Source organism: Equus asinus, chromosome 11, assembly GCF_041296235.1.
Source record: "Equus asinus isolate D_3611 breed Donkey chromosome 11, EquAss-T2T_v2, whole genome shotgun sequence".
In the NCBI taxonomy this organism is placed as follows: Eukaryota; Metazoa; Chordata; class Mammalia; order Perissodactyla; family Equidae; genus Equus; species Equus asinus.
In genome coordinates, this window is record NC_091800.1 from 26,637,536 (window position 1) to 26,661,050 (window position 23,515).

At 34.9% G+C, this 23,515-nt stretch overlaps 1 protein-coding gene across 3 annotated transcripts in view; it reads right to left on the bottom strand.

Moving 5' to 3' along the window:
• RB1 (RB transcriptional corepressor 1) overlaps positions 1-23,515 on the bottom strand; it is a 155,184-nt gene that overhangs the window by 79,309 nt on the left and 52,360 nt on the right. For all 3 annotated transcript variants that reach the window (XM_044777159.2, XM_044777158.2, XM_070520658.1), the window contains exons 10-17: positions 21,856-21,965; positions 10,563-10,640; positions 7,211-7,298; positions 3,686-3,802; positions 1,847-1,903; positions 1,734-1,765; positions 1,575-1,651; positions 373-569 (exon numbers count right to left, since the gene is read on the bottom strand). In XM_044777159.2, the coding sequence (XP_044633094.1) occupies positions 373-569; positions 1,575-1,651; positions 1,734-1,765; positions 1,847-1,903; positions 3,686-3,802; positions 7,211-7,298; positions 10,563-10,640; positions 21,856-21,965 (756 nt within the window). The remainder of the gene's footprint in view (positions 1-372; positions 570-1,574; positions 1,652-1,733; positions 1,766-1,846; positions 1,904-3,685; positions 3,803-7,210; positions 7,299-10,562; positions 10,641-21,855; positions 21,966-23,515) is intronic.

Here is a 23,515-nt window from a genome sequence, read left to right on the forward strand (position 1 = left end):
AGTAGCATAATCTCAATTTGTTTTATCATTTTCTTAAAATTTAAGAGAAGACATTTAAATTTTCAAACCTGACGCCTCTATTTTAAATAAACTACTCAAACACTTTAAAGAATTCCACTGTGTTTTCAAGTGCCATGCTTTAAGAAAAGCTATTCCTAAATAAATCACTTTATCAGATGGTCTGGCAAGCTCAAACAGAAGGAAACTCCATTCTAATATTCCACTTGATTCTTGGCCTATACACTGAAATCGCATTACTCAATAAAATGCATATTTGCTCTTGAGATAAATTTTATCAAACACCTCTCACTGAAAGATCATTGTTATCCATACGCATATGAATGTCTTTAATTACTTTAGCTAGTTACTTACTGAAAGCCATGCAAGGGATTCCATGATTCGATGTTCACATCTTTCTAAATGTTTTATCATTTCTCTGGTCAAGTTGGCTTCTGCTTTGATAAAACTTTCAATCACTTTGTAAAAATCAAAGGCTTTTAAATTAAGTACATTCAGAATCCATGGGAAGGACAAATCTGTTCCAGTATCAAGATTCTGAGATGTACTTCCTAAAAACGAAAGAAAAAATGTAACTTAGGTATGAAATGTTAAGCCTTGAACTACGTATTTTTAGGTTGGAAGGTTTTATCAAACAAAAAATCTTAAAACATAATAGAAAGCCTAAACAAAAATTCTTATTTAGAGCAGAATATTTTATTCTGGAGTCCATAGACTCCTAGGAAATAGGCTTCCAAATTTTGGGTCTATGTGCACATACGTATTTCCTAGATAGAGGGCTCATAGCTTTTATCAAATTTTCAAAGGTTTAAATACCCTAAACTTACATAAAGAACAGGTTTAATATCCAACCAGCAATGCATTAGCATATCCATCTTAAGTGTCTCGTTAATCGTTGGTTGGGGGAGTAATCTTCAAGATTTTGCTAATTTGATTGCTTAGAAAATGGTACCTCTTTTAAAAGCACATTTCTTGGTTATTAATGAGGATTCCCAGTTTTCCATATTTGCTTACTAATTTAAGTTTCTGTTTTATTGTGTATTTGTATCCTTAGATAAATTTTCTTTTGTTTTTGCAAACACTTATTCTAACATTTGCAACATTATCTACAAAATAATACATGTTCAAAATTATATTAAAAAAACACTATCAGTGGCCTCTGTTCTGTTTATCTGGTGGATTCTAGCTCCAACCCTTGGTCACATGACCATAGCACTGTTTCCATATCAGTGAATACTGCTCATTAGTATTCTTTAGGCATTCTACAATCACACAGGTCTTTGAAGGGATTTCAATAGGTACACTTCCTAGATTCAGTACAGCCTAGAATAGGAGGTTAGTGAAATACTATTCCCAAGATGACATGAAATAATTCAGATAATAAGCCACTTAAATGGCTTTACAGTGACCAATTACATTCTTCAGTATAAAATGATCTATAATATGCATTTCTTCTCCTTAACTCCACCTCTCCACAAAAAACACACCACACCTTAGATAATTTTATTTTACCTTTAAAGTTAACTAAAATGTTTATTTACTAAAATTTAACTTACTGCTATACGTAGCCATTACAACCTCAAGAGCGCATGCCAACAAAGACATATGAAAGACGTTGTCATTCAGGAGTTTGCTAAAGGAAAAAAAAAGAATGATTTTGAAACATTTACTTTTATAAAAAGTAGAAATCGTTTTACTAAAACTAAAAAATTTACCTAAAATTTTGAATGGATAATCGTTCTTCTTCCTAAAACAGATTAAAAAATTATTTAATTGAAACCTTTTTTGTGTCCGCATTGAATATTCTATTATGTTCTTTTTAACTTACTGATTTAAGCATGGATTCCATCACTCGGTAATACAATCGGACTCCAAGTTTGTATCGCTATAAACAAAGAAAAGAAAATTAGATCCCACTATTTTCAAAAATCACAACAATTATTAATTTTTAAAAAGTTTTCTCTTGAAACACATTTCTGGTCCTTCTTAGGAATACAGCTACCAAGAGATGACAAAAGCTAGCCTGTCTAAAACTCAAGACTTCAGTGTAAAACGATGGTTAACATTACCAATAAATGATGAAGAGGGGAGGTCCAGTACTTGGTTTTCCTTCATTCCACGTCAGTGTATATCATTCAACAGATATTTATATACTAAGGATACATTATGTACCTGGTACTACTTTAACCATTTTACATACTAATGTAATACTTCTTGTGACCTAGGACATGTATAGTCAACATAGCTGTCCAGGATTAAGAGAATAGTCCCTGTCCATAAAACTACCAAAGGCAAAAATCAGACTTAACTGGTCTTACCAGCAAAAAGTTTTAACCAAATAACTAGTTCCCATTAGTTCAGAGAATAACGAAACTTTAGAGATACACACACACACACACACACACACACACACACAAGCCATATTCCTTTGTTCCAAATCATGAGCACAATTTTCATATACAACCAAAAAGAACTTTTTTTTTTTTTTTTTGAGGAAGATTAGCCCTGAGCTAACTACCGCCAATCCTCCTCTTTGTGCTGGGGAGACTGGCCCTGAGCCAACATTCGTGCCCATCTTCCTCTACTTTATATATGGGACGCCTACCACAGCATGGCATGCCAAGTAGTGCCATGTCCGTACCCAGGATCTGAACCAGCGAACCCCGGGCCGCTGAAGCAGAAAGTGTGCACTTAACTGCTGCACCATCGGGCCGGTCCAGAACTTTTTTTTTTTTTTTTGTTAAAGATTTTATTTTTCCCTTTTTCTCCCCAAAGCCCCCGGAACATAGTTGTATATTCCTCGTTGTGGGTCCTTCTAGTTGTGGCATGTGGGACGCTGCCTCAGCGTGGTTTGATGAGCAGTGCCATGTCCGCGCCCAGGATTCGAACCAATGAAACACTGGGCCGCCTGCAGCGGAGCGCGCGAACTTAACCACTCAGCCACGGGGCCAGCCCCCGGCCCAGAACTTTTAAATATAATTGTTTAAAACACTAATGGCATCAAAATATAACCTCACTATACTGAAATAAACGTGATTACAGTTGATTACAGTTTTCAAACATATTTTTATGTACTACCTCATTATTGCCACACAACAAAGCAGAGCAAATATGGAAACCTGAATCTCAAGAGAAGTTCAATGACAGCTCATAAATGGTAGAACCAGATATAAACTCAGGGCTTTGATCCAGAGCCCATGCTCTTACCTAATATATTGATTTGAGATTTTCCGAAATAATAATAGCAAAAGTAAAAATAATATCACTGAAAATGGTATGTATGATATCTCATTTATACAAGTATATATGAACGTGAACATTCATATGTGTAGAAATCAAAGCATACACACCAAAAATTTAATAGTATTGAAGATTTACATTTTATTACTTTTTTTTTCTAAAATTTCTACAATTTGCAAAATTTTCTAATGTTTACTTTTGGTTTTTATAATGGGTGAGGGAGATTTTCCCATAAAATTTTCCATAAGTAGCAGCATACATAGTCAACCAGGTATAGACAGAAAGTCGGACATACATAGTATAATATGTCTGCTAGTATTTTATACTATTAGACAAATACTGTAACAGTATTTATATAATTTGGACAGAGTTTGCATTTGAAATTATTTACTATATAGTGGCACTAATCAAAATGAACTCAAGTTACCTGTGATCCAATTTCCATACATCCCTGTCCAACGGCTTTAGCAAATTTTTCTTTAAAGATATATCCAATATCAGTCACTCTTTTCAGGATGCTTTCCTTTGGATTCACTGTGCAGTACTTTAAGAAATAAAAACAGAAATCAATGTTGAGGATACTGTTCAGTCAAAATTAACATTTTCTGTTCTATAATATGTGACTTTTCACTTTCAACTGTTTATACTGTGGAAACACTTCCACAATAACAAGGTAAATACAACTACTGAAAATAAGAGGAACATAAAGAATTCCACTTGGGGATGTTAATAACAAAAAATACTAGAGCAGAACTAAAAAACCCTATTATCTAAATTTTCTGCTGCTAGTTAGAGAAAAACAGATTAGTTAGGCCTTCCATCCATCAAAAAGAGCCTCACAGATGTTGCAGTTGATACTGCAGAGAGACAAAGGACCATAAAAGACAACTATGAACAATTATATGACAAAAAATTGGAAAACCTAAAAGAAATGGATGAACTCTTAGAAACATATAACCTTCAGAGACAGAATCATGAAGAAACAGAAAATCTGAATAGACAGATTACTAGTAAGGAGATTGAATCAGTAATCAAAAACCTCCCAACAAACAAAATTTCAGGACCAGACAGCTTTGCAGGTGAATTATGCCAAACATTCAAACAAAAATTAATACCAATCCTTCTCAAACTCTTCCAAAAAACAGAAGAGGAGGGAGCACTTTCAAACTCATTTTACAAGGCCAGCACTACTGTTGTACCAAAACAAGACAAGGGCACCACTAGAAAAGAAAATTACAGGCCAATATCCCTGATGGACAGGGATGAAAAAATCCTCAACAAAATATCAGCAAACCAATTGAACAATACATTAAAAGGATCATATACCATGATCAAGTGGGACTTTTTCCAAGGATGCAAGGACGGTAAAATATCCCCACATCAATCAATGTGATAATACCACATTAAAAAAGTGAAAGAAAAATCACATGATCATCTCAAAAAGCATCTGACAAAACTCAACATCCATTTATGAGAAAAACTCTCAACACAGCAGGTATAGAGGGAACATACCTCAACATAATAAAGGTCATATATGACAAGCCCACAGCATAACATCATACTCGACAGTAAAAAGCTGAAAGGTTTTCCTCTACGTGCAGGAATAAGACAAGGACGCCCACTCCAGCTACTTTTCGTCAATACAGTATTAGAAGTTCTAGCCAGAACAATTAGGCCAAAAAATAAATAAAAGACATCCAAACTGGGAAGGAAGAAGTAAAACTGTCACTATTTGCAGATTACATGTTATTATATATATAGAAAACCCTAAAGACTCCATCAAAAAACCAAGAGGACTAATAAACAAATTTAGTAAAGTTTCAGGATACAAAATCAAGACACGAAAATCAGTTACATTTCTATAAATCAGAAAGAGAGATTAAGAAAACAATCCCATTTACAACAGCACCAAAAAAAATAAAATACCTAGGAAAAATCTAACCAAGGAAGTGAAAGACCTATATTTAGAAAACTATAAGACATTGATGAAAGAAATTCATCACACACATCAAACACACAAATAAATGGAAAGATACTGCATGCTCATAGATTGGAATAATACTGTTAAAATGTCCATTCTACCCAAAGCAATCTATGGATTCAATGCAATCTCTAGCAAAACTCCAATGGTGAGGGCCGGCCCATTGGCATAGCAGTTAAGTTTGCACACTCTGCTTTGGTGGCCTGAAGGTTTGGATCCCAGGCGCAGACCTACATACAACTCATCAAGCCATACTGTGGGGGCATCCCACAACAAAATAGAGGAAGATTTCCTTGAAATGTGAACTATCATTCAAAAACTTCATATTCTATAAAATCAGTAATTTTATCTTCCTGAAAGAAAACAGCACATAAGTGTTAGAAACACAGTTAACAAAGATGCATTTTCTGTCATAAAATCATTGTTGCCCAAAACATCCATTCAAATATCTATAGCTTCCAAGACTTTATTTATATACAGAAGGAAAGATGAGACTGATTTTAAAAATGAAGAAATCTGAACTAATGAAGAAGAAAAATGAAAGAAAAATTTAATAATCTTCAAGATACACCCACTGTGAGATAGGCAATTTGTAGTCTACATAAAACTCTGAAGTTAAGCTATTAAGCTTCATTTAACGTTAAACTTTCACCTGAGCTCCAGAGAATGTGAGGCAGAATTTTCTGCCCAACTACAGTAGTTCAAAATAAAAAAGAGCTCCTACATACTCCAAATGTTGGAGGAAATATTCGAAACGATATTTAAGAGAGCAATTATCGTTCTTTTAACTTCTATCATTATCCTTTCTAAAAGTTCTAAGTAACTGGGTAGCTATGCTTCAGAAATATTCTTGTGCTGCAGATAGCCCTTAAAGAAAAGCAACTTTATGCAAGTTGAATCAACAGAATCAGTTCTGAGTCAACACAAGTATGAATATGATGATAGAAATTACTTCACAACTCCTGACGAGAATATAATCAAGATGATGATGATACAATATGACAAAACTACAAGCAGGCTATGATATTATACAAAATGTTAACTACACAAAGCACATAATTACTGCAATAAGGCAAATTTTAGTGTCTCCTGGCCTTATCCAATTTCCATGGATGACCATTTCAGTGAGTCCTAACCCTCATTTGAATTTAAATAAGGAGTGAAGAAGCAAGTAAGCAATATAGATGTTAGTTTTCATTCTTTCTTCCTCTCTCCTTTTTTTGAGAGGAGGGAGTATAGCAGGGGCCCTACAGATATCAAATCAAAGTTTATCAGGAGTTGCACGCTGCAGTATGCACAGGACCAAGCAAGAAATGTAAATGAAAATGGGCTGAACATAGGCTAAAAAAGACAGAACACGGCAAATGTTAAATCCTGTCGAATATTATATTCAAAGAAAAGATCTTAAAAGCAGCCAGAGAGAAAAGATAGGTTAAATATAAAGGAACAACAGTTAGATTGACAGAAGACTTCTTAACAGCAATAATGGGAGCTGGGAAATAGTAAAGTAATATCTTCAAACTTCTAAGAGAAAATAAACATCAACCTAGAATTGAAGATCCAGCTAAAGTATCTTACAAAAAATAAGAGTAAAGATAGTTTAAGACAAAAAAACTAAACAAAACAAAAATCTTGTAAGTTCATCCCAAACTAACCCTCACTGAACGAATTATTAAAAGATGTATCTTAAGAAGAAAAAAATGACCTCAGAAGTGAGGTCTGAGTTGCAAGCAAGAATGGTGAGCAAGGCAAATAGTAAACATGAGAAAATCTAAAATTAACAGTGTCTAAATAAAAACAACACTACTAATAATATTTAATTTGGAGGGTTTAAAAAAGCAAGAAATAAGATAACAGACAACTACATGTTGGTTGGGAGATGGGTGTTAAAAAAATACTTAGTATTTGACTCCTAATTTCAAATTTCCTCACCAAGATATCATATTAAATAACGTTTCATATATGGCTTACATTAAAATAGGAAATCAGATTTTCTGATGGTTGATCACTTGCTGAATTTAAGATCATCATTAATTGTTGGATAGTATTCATAACAGTCCTAGAGAAAAAAAATAGAAAGAAGTGTTAAGCAACAAAGGAAAAAAAGAAAAAATGAAATGTATGTATCTCACAAGTTAAACATATCCTCAAACTCACTGTCTCTCATTTATCTTTAAGAAGTTCCCTAAAATAAGATTTTACAGAACCTCTAATGTACCGTTGTTTACAAGGAATTACATTTTACTTAAACCTTTAAGAAAGGATATGCTCATAATCAGTAAGTTTATCATTAAAGAACTGATATGCTTATTTACTAATAAAACTTTATATCAATAAAACATTAATTGGTCAAACTAATGACATTATTTTAAGGAGAAAACATCTAAACTGGTATCAAAATGGTAATCTTTTAACAAAACATTACTACAATTAAATATTAAAAATTTTCAAACAAAGACAGTAAGCTATTAAGTAACTCAAGTAAAGAATCAAGTGACTCCTTTACAGAGATCTTTGTTAAAATATAAAATTAGGCCAATCTCTTAAGATCTCTTCAATTCTATAATTTTATATGTGTGTGCATGTGTGGTATATAGCAAATATTGATGTTCCAATTTTGGAATAGTAGTACATTGCTACTGTAGGCACTATTTAATGATGCAAAGAATTGTAGAATACTTATAGCTAAAAGGATCCTTATCCTTAAATATTATTTAGTAAAACGTATTTAGTGTTCTCAGTCAAGCCTCTCTAAACTGATATCTCCACTTCCTTACCTTCCAAAGATATTGTTTCTATGACTTGTACGTCCACTGACCTACTTAAGCCACAAGGACTAAAGCCACAAATGACCAGCTGATAAAACCAAAGATCTTTCTCATCTGTTCTTATACTTGACTACTTTGACGCATTTGACTCTCTTAAACACTGTTCTTTCCTGAAACTCCCTCCCTCCCTTGGCTTTTCTGGCTTCACTCTCTGGCCTCCCCAATCACACCTTTCATTCTCTTTAATCTAACTTCTATCTTGTCCTTAAATGATAGCATCCTTTAGTGTTCAGTCCTTAGCCATCCATTCTTGCCACTATACACCCTCCTTCTGGCAACCTCATCTATTTTTACGGTTTGAACTCTCGCTGATGATTCCCAAATCTATAATATCCTACTACTTACTACATATCTTCTTGGTATCCCATAAATGCCTCAAGAATAATACTGTAAATATGAATTCATCAAACATTTGTCAAATCTTTCTTCTTCCTTCATTCCCACTGCCTATCTCTTGGTTCAGACCTTCAGCAGCTCTTAACTGAATTACTGCAATAGAGCAGACCAGAGATTTTGACTCACTATGTCTATGGTAGTGGGGTCTAGGCATATGTACTTTGAAAAAAATTCCTCAGGTTATTCTAATTTGCAAACTTGGTTAAGAATCATTATGACAGATTGATATATCTTTTTATTTCTTACCATGTCCTCCCCCGTCCATCCCCTCAGAAACTATTTCCATGTAACCTTTCAAAAATCAAGTCTGATTTTTATCCTTATGCCTGCTTAACAGTCATTTATAGCAATAAGCTATACCATGCACAAGCTAAAGTCCAAACTTGTGATTATGGCATATAAAGCCCTTCTTGATCTAGTACCTACCCTCCTCTCTCCTGCCATTTCATTTTCCCTTTTATAGTCAATCAATACAGAGCTGCTAATCATTCCTCAGACACATCATGTTGTTTCTTACTTCCATGCCTTTGTATATGCTGTTCCTACTGCCTAAAATGCCAGTCTCCTGTGACACAAACTCTTACATATTTCAAAATTCAGTTCTAACGTCACTTTGTAAAGTCCCTTCTGTGCCATTTAACTAACTTGTCTAACTTGTCATAAGTCTATTACTATACTTATGCGAAAATGTATTTTTTAATATGTCTATATAGTCATTTGAAAAATATTACTGATTGCCTACTATGTACCAAGGATTAGGTCCTAACTTATTAAATGGTGAATGACAAAAAAGTCACGGTCCATGTGATATGGAACTTAAAGACAGTGGGTATTGGCAAAAACAAGCAAACACACAAATGAATTTATAATTACAAAAATTGGTGACTGATAATAATGACAAAAATTGTGATACATACTATGAAGGAATAGAATAAGATGTTATGAGAAAGGAGAATAAAAGAAAATACTTCACAGAGAAATAAATCTTTAAAAAAGTACTATTTGTGGAGCCAGCCCAGCGGCATGGTGGTTAAGTTCATGTGCTCTGCTTCAGCGGCCTGGGATCCACAGGTTCAGATCCCAGGCACAGACCTATACATTGCTCATCAAGCCATGCTGTGGTGGCATCCCACATACAAAACAGAGGAAGACTGGCACAGATGTCAGCTCAGGGACAGTCTTCCTCAAGCAAAAAGAGGAATATTGGCAACAGATGTTAGTTCAGGGCCAATCTTCTTTACCAAAAAAAAATAATATTTGTGCTGAACCTAAGGGAAGAGTAGCAGTTGGTAATTCATGGAAAGAAAAGAAGGAAGAGTTTCAAGAAGGAAAAACAAGTGTGAAGGTCCTCAGCACAAAAAAAGAGCTTGGAAAACTGGCTAATACAGAATGAGCAGAAAAATAAGATGAGGTTGGAGAGGCAAGAGAAGCTAGATCATATAAGGTCTTGTAGGCACTGTTAAGGAATTTTCAATGTATTTCAATCGCAATAGGAAGCAATCAGAAGGTTTAACAGCAGGGTGAACATGATCTGATTTACATTTCTAGATTATTATTCTGGGGGTTCTCTGGAGAATAGATTTGGTGGTGGGGAGAGAGGAACAGTGATGAGAACAGAAGCAGCAAGATCAGTTAGTAGGCTATTGCAAACAATCCAAGAGAAAGAAAAAGATATCTTGGACAAGGGTGGTGAGGGTAAAAATGGAGAAGAGCAGATGGACTTCAGAAATATTTTGGAGGCAGATTCAACAAGACTTGAAAACAGATCAGATGTGGAAAGTACACGAGGAAAAGGACATAAAAAATGATTGTAATCCTTCTAGGCTGTATGCAGAGCAGATGGTGATACCTTTATTTTTCCCTTTTTATTTACTGAGATGAAACACATTCCCATTCCAGGTTATTTTCCTTAAGGATAGACAGAACTAGGTTTAATAATCGTATCTTCATCAGTTAGCAAAACATCTAGCAGAGAGTATTCAATGTATATTTGTTGAATGTACATGCAAATACATAATGAAACAAATGAACAAACGTTAAGCACTATAACACACTGAATAAACAATTATAATGAAAATTAAAAGTAAAAAAATTCATACCTAACTGGAGTCTGTGGAAGAATCACATTCACCTCTTCGTCGGAGTTACTTTTTCGTGGTGTTCTCTGCATTTCAAAACTAAATAATGATAAGCAAAGTCATTCAGACTGCAAATTTACAATACGTGCTTTATGAGTAAAAAACACACTATAATACCTTCTGTTGCCTCATAACATCATACAAAATGGTAAGTCAATATTAGAAGTAATTTAGAAGTAAAAAGTAATTCTAAAGTAATAGTAGAAGTAACAGATGATCCAAAAGCTTCTTAAATAAAATTTTATTTTTGTCACCACTGTTATTAAGTCGGGTTTCTGTCCATTAGGTTTATGACAAACAGGTGCACTAGTCATTAAGAATTTTTTTGAAAGTTATATGTTTTCTCTAGAAAGTTAGACGGTAGAAGGGATTACTAACCAAATTGTTCAGCATTAAAAAATATCAAAGCTCAAGTTTTTCAATCATTATGCTTTCCAAAAACTTTACTTCAACTTAAATAAAATTAGAAATATTTCACTTGTGTTTAATTTCCAAATTATATATATATTTTCAGTTACATACTAAAAGATTTCATGCTAAAGACATAAAATTAACCATACTTATGATCATTCAAAATTTTTTCATTACTCTCAACCATTCATACTTTAGGATTCTACATGACAATTCAAAACAATATACTTTCATATTAACTTAAAAAAATGAACTAGGCAAGTAATAGCAGGTGAAAGGGTGGAAAAAAGAGACCACTACTTGAGTAAATTAATTACTTCAACAATTTTCTTTTGGTGCATTTTAAAAATTACATTCAGCTAAATGAGGAAAAAATGGCTGCTACAGAGAACAAATCATATTTAACCTCTATTTGAGAGACAAACAAGGATGTTATATATGATAAAGGGGTCAATCCAACAAGAAGATATAACATTTGTAAATACTTATGCAACCAACATAGGAGCACCTAAACATATAAAGCAAATATTAACAGACCTAAAGGGAGAAATAGACAGAAATACAATAATAATAGGGGACTTTAATACGGCACTTACATCAATAGATAGATATCTAGACAGAAAATCAATAAGGAAATATCAGCTTTAAATGACATGTTACACCAGATAGACTTAGATATTGACAGAACATTTCATCCAAAAGGAACAGGATACACATTCTTATCAAGTGCACATGGCATATTTTCCAAGATAGATCGTATGTTAGGCCACAAAACAAGTCTTAGTAAATTTAAGAGGACTGAAATCATACCAAGCATCTTTTCCAACCACAATGGCATAAAACTAGAAATTAATTACACAAAGAAAACTGGAAAATTCAGAAATATGTGGAAATTTAAATAACATGCTACTGAACAACCAATGGGTCAAAGAAGAAATCAAAAGAAAAATTTAAAAAACCTTGAGACAAATGAAAATGGAAATGTAACATACCAAAATTTACAGGGTGCAGCAAAAGCAGTTCTAAGACAGACATTCATACAGGTAAATGCCTACCTCAAGAAACAAGAAAAGTTTCAAATAAACAACTTAACATTACACTTCAAGGAACTGGAAAAAGAAGAATAAGGCCAAAGTTAGTAGAAAGAAGGAAATAACAAAGATTAGAGTAGAAATAAATGAAATAAAGACTGAAAAGACAATAGAAAAGATCTATGAAACTATGAGCTGGTTCTTTGAAAAATAAAACTGACACAGCTTTAGCTAGACTCACCAAGAAAAAGAGAGGACACAAATAAAATTAGAAATGAAGGAGATGTTACAACTAACACCAATGAAAGACAAAGGATCATCAGAGAGTATTATGAACAAATATACACTAACAAATTGGACAAGCCATAAGAAACAGATAAATTCCTAGAAACATACAACCTACCAAGACTGAATCATGATGAAACAGAAAATCTGAACAGACCACTTACTAGTAAGGAGATTGATTCAGTAATCAAAAACATCTTGACAAACACAAGTCCAGGATCAGACAGTTTCACTGGTGAATTGCACCAAACATTCAAAGAAGAATTAATACCAATCCTTCTCAAAAACTTTGAAAAAATAGAAGAGGAGAGAACTTGTCCAAATTTATTTTATGAGGCCAGCATTATCCTGATACCAAAATGAGAAAAGACTACTACAAGAAAAAAAATTTAATGTCAACATGCCTAATGAACATACATGCAAAAGCACTCAACAAAATATCAGCAAACTGAATTCAACAATACATTAAAAGGATCATATACCATGATCAAGTGGGACTTTTTCCAGGGATGCAAGGATGGTCCAACATCCACAAATCAATCAATGTGATACACCACATTAACAAAATGAAGAATAAAAATCACATGATCATCTCAACAGATGCAAACAAAGCATATGACAACTCAAAAACTCTCAACAAAGAAGGTATAGAGGGAACATACCTCAACGTAACAAAGGCCATATATGACAAGCCCACAGCTAACATCATACTTAGTAAAAAGCTGAAAGATTTTCCTCTAAGATCAGGAACAAGACAAGTATGCCCACTTAGCTACTTTTAGTCAACATAGTATTGGAGGCCCCAGCCAGAACAATTAGGCAAGAAAAAGAAATAGAAGGCATCCAAATTGGAAAGAGGTAAACTTATCACTATTTGCAGATGACATGTTATTATATAAAGAGAAAACCCTAAAGACTTCATCAAAAAACTGTTAGAACTAACAAACAAATCCAGTAAAGTTGCAGGATACAAAGTCAATACACAAAAACCAGTTGTATTTCTACATACTAATAATGAACTGTCAGAAAGTGAAATTAAGAAAATAATCACATTTACAACTGCATCAAAAAAAAAAAATACCTAGGAATAAATCTAACCAAGGAGGTGAAAGACCTGTTTATTGAAAACTATAAGGCATTGATGAAAGAAACTGAAGAAAACACAAATAAATGGAAAGATACTGCATGCTCATAGATTGGAAAAATTAATAGTGTTAAAATGTCCAACTACCCAAAGCAATCTACAGATTCAATGCAATCTCTATCAAAATTCCAATGGCATTTTCCACAGAAACAGGACAAACAATCCTAAAATTTATATGGAATCACAAAAGACCCTGAATAGCCAAAGCAAACTTGAGAAAGAACAACAAAGCTGGAGACATCATGCTCCCTGATTTCAAACTATTACAAAGGTACAGTAATCAAAACAGTATGGTACTGGTATAAAAACAGGCACACAGCTCAGTGGAACAGAATAGAGGACCCCAGAAATAAATCCACAAATATGGCCAATTAATTTACGACAAAGGAGCCAAGAACATACAACATGGAAAGACAGTCTCTTCAATAAACGGTGGTGGGAAAACTGGACAATCACATGTAAAAGAATGAAACTAGGGCCAGGCCGGGCTGGTATGGCAGCGGTTAAGTGCGCACATTCCACTTTGGCCACCAGTTCGGATCCCGGGTACAGACATGGGATCACTTGGCAAGCCATGCTGTGGTGTGGTAGGCGGCCCACATATAAAGTAGAGGAAGATGGGCATGGATATTAGCTCAGGGCCAGTCTTCCTCGGAAAAAAGAGGATTGGCAGCAGTTAGCTCAGAGCTAATCTTCCTCAAAAAAAAAAGAATGAAACTGGACCACTATCTTACACCATACACAGAAATCAACTCAAAGCAGACTAAAGACTTGAATCTAAGAACTGAAACCATAAAACTCCTGGAAGAAAACATAGGTGGTAAGCTCCTTGACATTGGTCTCGGAGATGACTTTTTTACATTTGATTCCAAAAGCAAAGGCAACAAAAGCAAAAATAAACAAGTGAGACCACATGAAACTAAAAAGTTTCCGAGGCCAGCCCCACGGCCAAGTGGTTAAGTTCACATGCTCCACTTCGGCAGCCCAGGGTTTCGCTGGTTCAGATCCTGGGCACGGACATGGCACCACTTGTCAGGCCATGCTAAGGCAGCATCCCACATGCCACAACTACCCACAACTACAATATACAACTATGTACTGGGGGGATTTGGGGAGAAAAAGTAAGGAGAAAAAACCCCAGAAGATTGGCAACAGCTGTTAGCTCAGGTGCCAATCTCTAAAGAAAATAAATAAATAAAAATAAAAAGCTTCTACACAGCAAGGGAAATCATCAAAAAAACAATAAGGCAACCTACTGAATGGGAGAAAATATCTGCAAATCTTATATCTGATAAGGGGCTAATATCCAAAATATATAAAGAATTCATACAACTCAACAGCGAAAAAACAAAAATTCTGATTAAAAATGGACCAAGGAACTAACTAGACATTTTCCCAAAGAAGATATACAGATGGCCAACAGGTACATGAAAAGATGCTCAACATCACTAATCATCAGGGAAATGAAAATCAAAACCACAATGAGATATGACCTCACAACTGTTAGGATGGCTATTATCAAAAAGACAAGAAATAAGTATTGGTGAGGATGTGGACAAAAGGGAACCCTTGTGCACTGTTGGTGGGAATGCAAACGGTGCAGCCACTATGGAAAACAGTATGGAGGTTCTTCAAAAAATTAAAAATGGAGCCACCCTCCAGGATGCTCACAGATATGCAGAGAAGAATGGATGAACACAGTGAGCACATCAGCAAAGAATTGGAAGATATAAAAAAGAACCAATCAGAAATGAAGAATACAATACTCAAAATGAGAAATTCACTAGAGGGACTCAGTAGCAGAGTAGAGGAAGCAGAAGAACGGATCAGCGAGCTAGACGAAAGATTAGAGGAAATTACCCAAGTAGAATAGAAAAGAGAAAAAAGAATTAGACAGAATGAGAACAGTGTAAGGGAACTCTAGGACAATATCAAGCATGCTAACATTCGGATTATAGGGGTCCCAGAAGGAGAAGAGAGAGACAAAGGGGCAGAAAATTTATTTGTCGAAATAATAGAGGAAAATTTTCCTCACCTGAGGAAGGAAACAGACATCCAAGTTCAGGAAGCACAGAGAGCTCCAAACAAGAGAAGCCCAAAGAGGCCCACACCAAGACATATTATAATCCAAATGTCTAAAATTAAAGACAAAGAGAGAATCCTAAAAGCAGCAAGAGAAAGGCCACAAGTGACATACAAAGGGAAGCCTATCAGGTTGTCAGTGGACTTCTCAGTTGAGACCCTACAGGCGAGAAGAGAATGGCACGAAATATTTGAAGTGCTAAAAGGAAAAAACCTACAACCAAGAATACTCTATCCATCAAGGCTGTCATTCAGAATGGAAGGAGAGATAAAGAGCTTCCCAGACAAGCAAAAATTAAAGGAGTTTATCACCAAGAAACCAGTTCTACAAGAAATGCTGAAGGGACTTATTTAAATGGGAAAGCAATGACCACAAATAGAGATAAAAGAAAAAAATTACCAAAAAACCCCAAAACAACAACAAGAAAAAACAGGCAATAAAATCACTTGTAAGGTAAAAGTATAGTAAAGGCAGCAGATCAACTACCTGTGAAGGTAATATGAAGGTTAAAAGACAAATGTACTAAAATTACCTATTTCAATAAGAGGGTAATGGATATACACACACTAAACAAAAGACTATATATGATGTGAAAAACATATAATGTGGGAGGAGGGGAGTGAAAAAGTAGAGCTTTTAGAAAGAGGTCAATAGGCTGTTATATGCATAGTATATTAAATAGGATCATCATGGTAACCACAAACCAGAAACCTATAACAAGCAGGAACAAAAAGTAAGACAAAAGAAATCAAACATATTACTAAAGATAGCCATCAAACCACAAGAGAAGAGAGCAAGAGAAAAAGAAAGGAACTGAGAAGAACTACTAAAACACCCCAAAAAAAGAAAAAGTGACAAAATGGCAATAAATACATATTTATCAATAGCTACTTTAAATGTCAATGGACTAAATGCTCCAATCAAATGCCACAGGGTGGCCAACTGGATAAAAAAACAAGATCCATGTATATGCTGCATACAAGAGACACACTTCAGACCTACAGACACTCACAAACTGAAAGTGAAAGGATGGAAAAAGATATTCCATGCAAATGGCAAAGAAAAGAAAGCGGGGGTAGCAATACTTATATCAGACAAAATAGACTTTAAATCAAAAACTGTAGTAAGAGACAAAGACGGGCACTACATAATGATGAAGGGAACAATCCAACAAGAAAATATAACACTTGTAAATATCTACGCACCCAACATAGGAGCACCTAAATATATAAAGCAATTATTAACAGACATAAGAGGAGAAACAGACAGTAACACAATAACAGTAGGAGACTTTAACACTCCACTTACACCAATGGATAGATCATCCAAATAGAAGATCAATAAAGAAACACTCGCCTTAAAGGACACATTAGACCAGATGGACTTAGTAGATATATACAGAACATTCCATCCAAAAACCACAGAATACACATTCTTTTCAAATGCCCATGGAACATTCTCCAGGATTGATCACATATTAGGCCACAAAACAAGTCTCAATAAATTTAAGAAGATCGAAATAATACCATGCATCTTTTCTGACCACAAAGGTATGAAACTGGAAATCAACTACAGAAAGAACACCAGAAAAGCCATAAAGACGTGGAGATTGAACAAAATGCTACTGAACAAGGATTGGGTCAATGAAGAAATCAAAGAAGAAATTAAAAAATTCCTGGAGACAAATGAAAACGAAAACACGACATGCCAAAATCTGTGGGATACAGCAAAAGCGGTTCTACGAGGGAAGTTTATAGCAATTCAGGCCTACCTCAACAAAGAAGAAAAATCCCAAATAGACAATCTAAAAGTGCACCTAAAGGTACTGGAAAAAGAACAACAAACAAAGCCCAAAATCAGGAGAAGGAAGGAAATAATAAAAATCAGAGCAGAAATAAATGAAATAGAGACTAAAAAAACAATAGAAAAAATTAATGAAACCAAGAGCTGGTTCTTCAAAAAGATAAACAAAATTGACAAACCCTTAGCTAGACTCACCAAGGAAAAAAGAGAGAAGGCTCAAAATCAGAAATGAAAGAGGAGAGATTACAACGGACACCTCAGAAATACAAAAGACAATAAGAGAATACTATGAAAAGCTATACGCCAACAAAATGGATAATCTAAAGGAAATGGATAAATTCTTAGAAACATACAACCTTCCAAAACTGGACCAAGAAGATGTAGAAAATTTGAATAGACCAATTACCAGTAAGGAGATCGAAACAGCAATTAAAAACCTCCCAAAAAATAAAAGTCCAGGACCAGATGGCTTCCCTGGTGACTTCTACCAAACATTCAAAGAAGACCTAATACCCATCCTTCTCAAACTCTTCCAAAAAATTCAAGAGGAGGGGAGGCTTCCTAACTCCTTCTACGAAGCAAACATTATCCTGATACCAAAACCAGACAAGGACAACACAAAAAAAGGAAATTACAGGCCAATATCACTGATGAACATCGATGCAAAAATCCTCAACAAAATACTAGCAAATCGAATACAACAATACATTAAAAAGATCATACATCATGATCAAGTAGGTTTCATTCCGGGGATGCAGGGATGGTTCAACATCCGCAAATCTATCAATGTGATACACCACATTAACAAAATGACGAATAAAAATCACATGATCATCTCAATAGATGCAGAGAAAGCATTTGACAAGATACAGCATCCATTTATGATAAAACTCTAAATAAAATGGGTATAGAAGGAAAATACCTCAATATAGTAAAGGCCATATATGACAAACCCACAGCAAATATCATTCTCAATGGAGAAAAACTGAAAGCTATCCTTCTAAGAACAGGAACCAGACAAGGATGCCCACTGCCACCACTCTTATTTAACATAGTATTGGAAGTCCTAGCCAGAGCAATCAGGCAAGAAAAAGAAACAAAAGGGATCCATATTGGAAAAGAAGAAGTGAAACTATCACTCTTTGCAGACGACATGATTTTATATCTAGAAAACCCTAAAGAGTCCACTAAAAAACTTTTAGAAAATAATAAAGGATTACAGTCAAGTTGCGGGATACAAAATCAATGTACAAAAATTGGTTGTGTTTCTATACACTAACAATGAAGTAGCAGAAAGAGAAATTAAGAATACAATTCCATTTACAATTGCAACAAAAAGAATAAAATACCTAGGAATATACTTAACAAAAGAGGTGAAAGACCAGTACACTGAAAACTATAAAACATTGTTGAAAGAAATTGAAGACGACACAAAGAAATGGAAAGATACTCCGTGCTCTTGGATTGGAAGAATTAACATTGTTAAAATGTCCATACTTCCTAAAGCAATCTACAGATTCAATGCAATCCCTATCAAAGTTCCAAGAACATTTTTTACAGAAATAGAAAAAAGAATCCTAAAATTTATACGGAACAACAAAAGACCCCAAATAGCCAAAGGATTCCTGAGAAAAAAGAACAAAGCTGGAGGTATCACACTCCCCGATTTCAAATTATACTACAAAGCCATAATAACCAAAACAGCATGGTACTGGCACAAAAACAGACACACAGATCAATGGAACAAAATTGAGAGCCCAGAAGTAAACCCACACGTGTATGGACAGCTAATATTCGACAAGGGAGCCAAGAGCATACGATGGAGAAAGGAGAGTCTCTTCAATAAATGGTGTTGGGAGAACTGGACAGCCACATGCAAAAGAATGAAAGTAGACCATTCCCTTACACCATGCACAAAAATCAACTCAAAATGGATTAAAGATTTGAATGTAAGACCCGAAACCATGAAACTTCTAGAAGAAAACATAGGCAGTACGCTCTATGACATTGGTCTGAGCAGCATATTTTCAAGTCCCATGTCTGACCGGGCAAGGGAAACAAAAGAAAAAATGAACAAATGGGACTACATCAAACTAAAAAGCTTCTGCACAGCACAGGAAACCATCAACAAAACGAAAAAACAACCTAACAATTGGGAGAAGATATTTGCACACCACGTATCAGATAAGGGGTTAATATCCAAAATATACAAAGAACTCATACGGCTGAACAACAAAAAAACCAACAATCCAATTAGAAAATGGGCAAAAGATCTGAACAGAGATTTCTCCAAAGAAGATATACAGATGGCCAACAGGCATATGAAAAGATGCTCAAGATCATTAGCTATCAGGGAAATGCAAATCAAAACTACAATGAGGTATCACCTCACTCCGTTCAGAATGGCTATAATTAACAAGACAGGAAACAACAAATGTTGGAGAGGGTGTGGAGAGAAGGGAACCCTTGTTCACTGCTGGTGGCAGTGCATACTGGTGCAGCCACTATGGAAAGCAGTTTGGAGTATCCTCAGAAAATTAAGGATAGATCTACCATATGATCCAGCTATTCCACTGCTGGGTATTTATCCAAAGAACTTGAAAACACAAAGGCATAAAGATACTTGCACCCCTATGTTCACTGCGGCATTATACACAATAGCCAAGACTTGGAAGCAACCTAGGTGCCCATCAAGGGACGAATGGATACAGAAGATGTGGTATTTATACACGATGGACTACTACTCAGCCATAAGAAATGATGAAATCCGGCCATTTGTGACAACATGGATGGACCTTGAGGGTATAATGCTGAGTGAAATAAGTCAGAGGGAGAAAGTCAAATACCGTATGATCTCACTCATAAGTAGAAGATGAAAACGACAAAAAAAAAAAATCACATAGCATTGAAGATTGGACTGGTGGTTACCATTGGGGAAGGGGGGAGGGCAAAAGGGGTGATTAGGGTCACATGTGAGGGGATGCACTATAATTAGTGTTCGGGTGGTGAACATGATGTAATGTATACAGAATTCGAAAAATGATGTACATCCGAAAAAAATAAAAATTAAAAAAAAAAAATGGAGCCACCCTATGATCCTGCAATTTCACTTCTGAGTATTTATCAGAAGAAAATGAAAACACTAACTTGAAAAGATATATGCACCCACCATGTTCACTGCAGCATTATTTACAACAGCCAAGACAGGAAAACAACCTAAGCGTCTATTGATGGGTGAATGGATTCAAAACATTGTAGTATGTATACAATATTATTCAGCCACAAAAAAAAGAATGAAATCTTGCCATTTGCAACACCATGTATGGACCCCAAGTGAAAAAAGTCAGACACAGAAAGACTTCTCTTATGATTTCTCTTATACAGGGAAGGTAAAAAACAAAAAAACAAACCACCAAACTACTCATAGATACAGAGAACAGACTGGTGCTTGCCAGGGGCAGGGGGTGGAAGAAATGGGTGAACAGTTTTTTGTTTCAGTTAAAAAGAAAAAAAAGAGACATATATCCAAATGACTCTTCAACATCTTTACTTTCCACTTTCCTGACTCAGGTGATATGCTTTCTTATATGTAGAAACTCATCCTATCCTAGATGTATGAAAAAATAGTGAAACCCATAAATTGAATTAGGGACTAAGGAGCTAGCATTTTTCTATGACTCTACTATTTACAAACTGCTTTCGTCTATCTACATGTGTTTATAGTACAAAGTATACTGAGTATACATGTGACTCTTAGAGTAAATGCTTGTATTTTACAGATGAGGAAACTAAGATTTAGTGAGATAAAGTGAAAACTCAACTACATTCCAAAAAACATGAAAGAAATAAAAGATTTATTCTCGTTTTAACTTGGCTGGAAAGAAATTACTTAAATAAAAATAAAAATCAACACAAGCCTGTGCATACTAGGAGCCAAACTAATATTCAGGTAGTTGATACAAAGGATTTTTTTTTTTAAGATAGGCACCTGAGCTAACAACTGTTGCCAATCTTTTTTTTTTCCTGCTTTTTCTCCCCAAATCCCCCTAGTACGTAGTTGTATATTTTAGTTGTGGGTCCTTCTAGTTGTGGCATGTGGGATGCCGCCTCAACGTGACCTGATGAGTGGTGTCACGTCCACGCCCAGGATCTGAACACGTGAAACCCTGGTCCCCCGAAGTGGAGTACATGAACTTAACCACTCGGCCACGGAGCCAGCCCCCAAAGGATATTTTTCCACTAATTTTAATGAAAAGTAGAATAGATTTACAATCCATGTAAAGGCATTGTAGCTTATTTAAAAAAAAGCTCTGTTAATAAATTATATGCTTAGAATTTTATCTTATTATTAACTTTATGTATAGGCATTTGAAATAATTTATTATAAATGGTATTCAAAGGTCACTAAGTTAAATAAAAACCTATTTAACCTATCTATATCAAAATCGATCTATAGCAAAAGCATATTAAGAAATAAAAATATACCCTGTTTAATACCTGTCTGCAGGATCAGCCTGAAGAGTTTCATCATGATCCAGAAATAATCTTGCATCTAGATCTTTGTTTTTAAGGTAAATTTCTTCATATTGTTTAGAGAGACTTTCCACCTCAAAAAAAAATACTGATAATTATCCTTTTCATGTCATTGTATCTCTTAGTACAGAGAAATACAGATTTAAAGAATTTTTGTACAATATACACTTAATATTACAATATACATGAGTTTACATGCAATGTAAGTAAGGTGTATCTAAAAGTGAAGTAAAGAAAATTTGCAAATTTCAAGTCTATTTTATGCATGCACCCCATTCATTAGAATGTTATTTAGAGAAGGATCACCAATGCCACAAAACAGTACTGAGATGGAACTACAGATAAAAGTAGGTAGTATAAGCATTTGATTTCCACAATCCTCCAAATTTCCCATCACTTTTAATCTTTTACTACACTTAACATAAAAGTATTTTTCAAACATTGAACAAATCCTCTTGGATTATATATTCTGCCTACCTTTTCTAAATCCTTTGCTTCAGTCCAACTCCCTTCAGTTAAGTATCTTGGGCAAGAGTATTAGCTCAATTAATTATCCCAATTAACACACCTGCATGATTATTCCAAATCTTAGACACTTTTTTATTTTTTTTATTTCTATTTATCTTTTTTTTTTTTTTGAGGAAGATTAGCCCTGAGCTAACATCTGCTGCCAATCCTCTTCTTTTTGCTGAGGAAGACTGGCCCTGAGCTAACATCCATGCCCATCTTCCTCTACTTTCTATGTGGGATGCCTACCACAGCATGGCTTGACAAGCTGTGCCATGTCCGAAACCAGGATCTGAACTGGCGAACCCTGGGCCACTGAAGTGGAACGAGCGAACGTTTAACCGCTGCGCAACCAGGCCAGCCCCTACACTTTTTAATTGCTAAAATCTGCAATTCTTTTATCAGTTCTGATTCATAATTTTATAATCATAATTTAAAAACCAATGCCCAAAAGACAACTATTTGGCATAGCTTCTACTGTGACTTTTAAAGCTGAAGGGTTTCCAATCAGAGAACTAAAATCGCTTTCTAACAGGAGTGGTAGGAAGAAACCAGTTAAATGTAAACTTTGTGTTTGTTTGCATAAATTTTTTAGGCAGAACAGTCATTCATGTTTGTTCTTGCCTTCTCTTAGTGAACCACTAATTACCAATCATTTATTGATTGGCAGCCATTAACGCTATATGCAAAATACTGGGGAAAACATAAAGTTTATCTTAAGATTTCTATTAAAACTGTAATCCTTTCTAAGCGAAGAAAAACTAGTATGAGTGTCTAAGATTCTTTAGAGTTGTGAACAGCATATTTTTTGGTACATACGTTGGTAACAAGACTCAGTAAGACACCATTCGGCCCCTTCTTGCCTCTGTATACCATATCCTACCACTCTCCTCCCTACATCCCAATCTTAAAGATTAGTTGGAGTTCACTGAACAAACCACATTATCACATATCACTGTGCCTTTGAATCTGTAATTTCCAAGTCCTGGAAATGCCACCTCTCATAAAGCCTACTCAGCTCAGAATTCACATCACCTCTGGATAATTTGCCACAAAAGCGATCTACCCAGTTTGGATTAGGTGACCCCCTGAGATATCACAACACCCTGTGCACACT